This window comes from Oncorhynchus keta, chromosome 15 (assembly GCF_023373465.1).
Source record: "Oncorhynchus keta strain PuntledgeMale-10-30-2019 chromosome 15, Oket_V2, whole genome shotgun sequence".
Classification (NCBI taxonomy): domain Eukaryota; kingdom Metazoa; phylum Chordata; class Actinopteri; order Salmoniformes; family Salmonidae; genus Oncorhynchus; species Oncorhynchus keta.
In genome coordinates this window covers 37729461-37735460 of record NC_068435.1, presented here as the reverse complement: position 1 = coordinate 37735460, position 6000 = coordinate 37729461, and the positions used below count along the sequence as shown (strand labels likewise).

The following is a 6000-nucleotide window of genomic DNA, read 5'->3' as shown; positions in this document are numbered from 1 at the left end:
CTCCCTCACCCATTCCTTCCAATCTCTCTCTCTCCTCTCACCCATTCCTTCCAATCTCTCTCTCCTCTATCCCTCACCCATTCCTTCCAATCTCTCTCTCTCCTCTCTCCCTCACCCATTCCTTCCAATCTCTCTCTCCTCTCTCCCTCACCCATTCCTTCCAACCTCTCTCTCCTCTCTCCCTCGCCCATTCCTTCCAACCTCTCTCTCCTCTCTCCCTCGCCCATTCCTTCCAACCTCTCTCTCCTCTCTCCCTCGCCCATTCCTTCCAACCTCTCTCTCCTCTCTCCCTCGCCCATTCCTTCCAACCTCTCTCTCCTCTCTCCCTCGCCCATTCCTTCCAACCTCTCTCTCCTCTCTCCCTCGCCCATTCCTTCCAACCTCTCTCTCCTCTCTCCCTCGCCCATTCCTTCCAACCTCTCTCTCCTCTCTCCCTCACCCTCACCCATTCCTTCCAATCTCTCTCTCCTCTCTCCCTCGCCCTTTGATTTTCTTTCCACATTAACACCCAAACTGAACATTGCTAATACATTTTTGACGTACAGTATATGTGAATATGTTATCATTACTTAGCTTCATCCATCCCGTGTTAACAGAATAAAAGAGACAATACACTTCCTGTAATGATCTTCTAACTCCAAACCACAACAGAGTGGAATAACACTTCAAATATTCATACCCTGTCTGGGAGGGTAATCTAGAACATTCTAGTATTCTTCAATCTGCAACCTAGTGTCCTTCAATCTTGAACGTTCTAGGACATTCTATTAGGTTTTTCAATCTTGGGTCTGGAGTGATACACGATGGCCAGGCTTTTGTTCTTGTCCAGTACTAACACACCTAATTCAACTAATCTAATCCTCCTTTCCCCCACTCCCCCCACCCCTAACCCCTCAGATTTAACCAAATCCTAAATCCTGTGGATTCGTGCTGAGGTGGGTCCTAGGGTACACTCTGTTCGAGTGTGAAATGAATGGAAGTTGAGTCATTAATTAAATGTAATTACTGATGGATTAAAAAGGATTAAGACGACAAATAATGTGTTTAGGGAGAGGGCCAGGGATCTTGGGAGTTTGGATAAATGGAAAAATAACAAATGACACCCCAATGTAATGTGTGCACCTGTGTGAATGTTTGTACTCACCACTACAATGTAGCGTGGTCGGTACTGTATAGTGCCGAAGAAGCCGAGGATGACAATGATGATGTGGAAGAAGTTGGCCAGAATGGGCGCCCATTGGTATCCCAGGAAGTCAAAAACCTGCCTCTCCAACGCCACCATCTGCAGGGGGGGAGGGGGGAGGGTTAGGAAGACTGCATTTGGGGGATGAAGGTCAAGAACATCCTTTTTGGTCGCATTTGAACGTGCAAGGAAACTCAAAGGTACAGTATAGGCTAAGTGTATTACACAACCAACCACAATGTACAACAAGAGTATAAACCAAGGTGACACATCCATCCACATCTTAATGAAAGCATAAAGCAGTGTCATGGTCCATTCTGCATTTGATTAGTCTCCTTAACACACACAGACGCTTACATCTTCTTAACGAGGATTTTCTCATTAGCACACACAGATACTGACATCTTAACGAGGATTCTCTCATTACCACACACAGACACTGACATCTTAACGAGGATTCTCTCATTACCACACACAGACACTGACATCTTAACGAGGATTCTCTCATTACCACACACAGACACTGACATCTTAACGAGGATTCTCTCATTACCACACACAGACACTGACAACTTAAAGAGGATTCTCTCATTACCACACAAAGACACTGACATCTTAACGAGGATTCTCTCATTACCACACACAGACACTGACATCTTAACGAGGATTCTCTCATTACCACACACAGACACTGACATCTTAACGATGATTCTCTCATTAACACACAGACACTGACATCTTAACGAGGATTCTCTCATTACCACACACAGACACTGACATCTTAACGAGGATTCTCTCATTACCAGACACTGACATCTTAACGAGGATTCTCTCATTACCACGCACAGACACTGACATCTTCTTAACGAGGATTCTCTCATTACCACACACAGACACTGACATCTTCTTAACGAGGATTCTCTCATTACCACACACAGACACTGACATCTTCTTAACGAGGATTCTCTCATTACCACACACAGACACTGACATCTTAACGAGGATTCTCTCATTACCACACACAGACACTGACATCTTCTTAACGAGGATTCTCTCATTACCACACACAGACACTGACATCTTCTTAACGAGGATTCTCTCATTACCACACACAGACACTGACATCTTAACGAGGATTCTCTCATTACCACACACAGACACTTACATCTTCTTAATGAGGATTCTCTCATTACCACACACAGACATCTTCTTAACTAGGATTCTCTCATTACCATTACATTTACATTTAAGTCATTTAGCAGACGCTCTTATCCAGAGCGACTTACAAATTGGATTACCACACACAGACATCTTCTTAACGAGGATTCTCTCATTACCACACAGACACTTACATCTTAACGAGGATTCTCGCATTACCACACACAGACACTGACATCTTTTTAATGAGGATTCTCTCATTAACACAGACACTGACATCTTCTTAACGAGGCTTCTCTCATTACCACACACAGACACTTACATCTTAACGAGGATTCTCTCATTACCACACACAGACATCTTCTTAACAAGGATTCTCTCATTACCACACACTTACATCTTCTTAACGAGGATTCTCTCATTACCACACACAGACACGGACATCTTCTTAAAGAGGATTCTCTCATTAGCACAGACACTTACATCTTAACGAGGATTCTCTTATTACCACACACAGACACTGATATCTTCTTAATGAGGATTCTCTCATTACCACACACAGACACTGACATCTTAACGAGGATTCTCTCATTACCACACAGACACTGACATCTTCTTAACGAGGATTCTCTCATTACCACACACAGACACTGACATCTTAATGAGAATTCTCTCATTAACACAGCCACTGACATCTTCTTAACGAGGATTCTCTCATTACCACACACAGACACTGACATCTTAACGAGGATTCTCTCATTACCACACAGACACTGACATCTTAACGAGGATTCTCTCATTACCACACACAGACACTGACATCTTAACGATGATTCTCTCATTACCACACACAGACACTGACATCTTCTTAACGAGGATTCTCTCATTACCACACACAGACACTGACATCTTCTTAACGAGGATTCTCTCATTACCACACACAGACACTGACATCTTAACGAGGATTCTCTCATTACCACACACAGACACTTACATCTTCTTAATGAGGATTCTCTCATTACCACACACAGACATCTTCTTAACTAGGATTCTCTCATTACCATTACATTTACATTTAAGTCATTTAGCAGACGCTCTTATCCAGAGCGACTTACAAATTGGATTACCACACACAGACATCTTCTTAACGAGGATTCTCTCATTACCACACAGACACTTACATCTTAAGGAGGATTCTCGCATTACCACACACAGACACTGACATCTTTTTAATGAGGATTCTCTCATTAACACAGACACTGACATCTTAACGAGGCTTCTCTCATTACCACACAGACACTGACATCTTCTTAACGAGGATTCTCTCATTACCACACAGACACTGACATCTTCTTAACGAGGATTCTCTCATTACCACACACAGACACTTACATCCTAACGAGGATTCTCTCATTACCACACACAGACATCTTCTTAACAAGGATTCTCTCATTACCATACACAGACATCTTTTTAATGAGGATTCTCTCATTAACAACCACAGACACTTACATCTTCTTAACGAGGATTCTCTCATTACCACACACAGACACTGACATCTTAATGAGAATTCTCTCATTAACACAGACACTGACATCTTAACGAGGATTCTCTCATTACCACACACAGACACGGACATCTTCTTAAAGAGGATTCTCTCATTAGCACAGACACTTACATCTTAACGAGGATTCTCTTATTACCACACACAGACACTGATATCTTCTTAATGAGGATTCTCTCATTACCACACACAGACACTGACATCTTAACGAGGATTCTCTCATTACCACACAGACACTGACATCTTCTTAACGAGGATTCTCTCATTACCACACACAGACACTGACATCTTAATGAGAATTCTCTCATTAACACAGCCACTGACATCTTCTTAACGAGGATTCTCTCATTACCACACACAGACACTGACATCTTAACGAGGATTCTCTCATTACCACACAGACACTGACATCTTAACGAGGATTCTCTCATTACCACACACAGACACTGACATCTTAACGATGATTCTCTCATTACCACACACAGACACTGACATCTTAACGATGATTCTCTCATTACCACACACAGACACTGACATCTTAACGAGGATTCTCTCATTACCACACACAGACACTGACATCTTAACGAGGATTCTCTCATTACCACACACAGACACTGACATCTTCTTAACGAGGATTCTCTCATTACCACACACAGACACTGACATCTTCTTAACGAGGATTCTCTCATTACCACACACAGACACTGACATCTTAACGAGGATTCTCTCATTACCACACACAGACACTGACATCTTCTTAACGAGGATTCTCTCATTACCACACACAGACACTGACATCTTAACGAGGATTCTCTCATTACCACACACAGACACTTACATCTTCTTAATGAGGATTCTCTCATTACCACACACAGACATCTTCTTAACTAGGATTCTCTCATTACCATTACATTTACATTTAAGTCATTTAGCAGACGCTCTTATCCAGAGCGACTTACAAATTGGATTACCACACACAGACATCTTCTTAACGAGGATTCTCTCATTACCACACAGACACTTACATCTTAACGAGGATTCTCGCATTACCACACACAGACACTGACATCTTTTTAATGAGGATTCTCTCATTAACACAGACACTGACATCTTCTTAACGAGGCTTCTCTCATTACCACACACAGACACTTACATCTTAACGAGGATTCTCTCATTACCACACACAGACATCTTCTTAACAAGGATTCTCTCATTACCACACACTTACATCTTCTTAACGAGGATTCTCTCATTACCACACACAGACACCTTCTTAAAGAGGATTCTCTCATTAGCACAGACACTTACATCTTAACGAGGATTCTCTTATTACCACACACAGACACTGATATCTTCTTAATGAGGATTCTCTCATTACCACACACAGACACTGACATCTTAACGAGGATTCTCTCATTACCACACAGACACTGACATCTTCTTAACGAGGATTCTCTCATTACCACACACAGACACTGACATCTTAATGAGAATTCTCTCATTAACACAGCCACTGACATCTTCTTAACGAGGATTCTCTCATTACCACACACAGACACTGACATCTTAACGATGATTCTCTCATTACCACACACAGACACTGACATCTTCTTAACGAGGATTCTCTCATTACCACACACAGACACTGACATCTTCTTAACGAGGATTCTCTCATTACCACACACAGACACTGACATCTTAACGAGGATTCTCTCATTACCACACACAGACACTTACATCTTCTTAATGAGGATTCTCTCATTACCACACACAGACATCTTCTTAACTAGGATTCTCTCATTACCATTACATTTACATTTAAGTCATTTAGCAGACGCTCTTATCCAGAGCGACTTACAAATTGGATTACCACACACAGACATCTTCTTAACGAGGATTCTCTCATTACCACACAGACACTTACATCTTAACGAGGATTCTCGCATTACCACACACAGACACTGACATCTTTTTAATGAGGATTCTCTCATTAACACAGACACTGACATCTTAACGAGGCAGCTCTCATTACCACACAGACACTGACATCTTCTTAACGAGGATTCTCTCATTACCACACAGACACTTACATCTT

At 41.9% G+C, this 6000-nt stretch overlaps 1 protein-coding gene across 4 annotated transcripts in view; it reads right to left on the bottom strand.

Moving 5' to 3' along the window:
* The window catches only part of LOC118395239 (sodium/potassium-transporting ATPase subunit beta-1-interacting protein 3-like), a 152177-nt gene that overhangs the window by 77563 nt on the left and 68614 nt on the right, over positions 1 to 6000 (bottom strand). For all 4 annotated transcript variants that reach the window (XM_052463973.1, XM_052463976.1, XM_052463975.1 and 1 more), the window contains exon 2: positions 1145 to 1282. In XM_052463973.1, coding sequence (XP_052319933.1) covers positions 1145 to 1282 — 138 coding nt within the window. The remainder of the gene's footprint in view (positions 1 to 1144; positions 1283 to 6000) is intronic.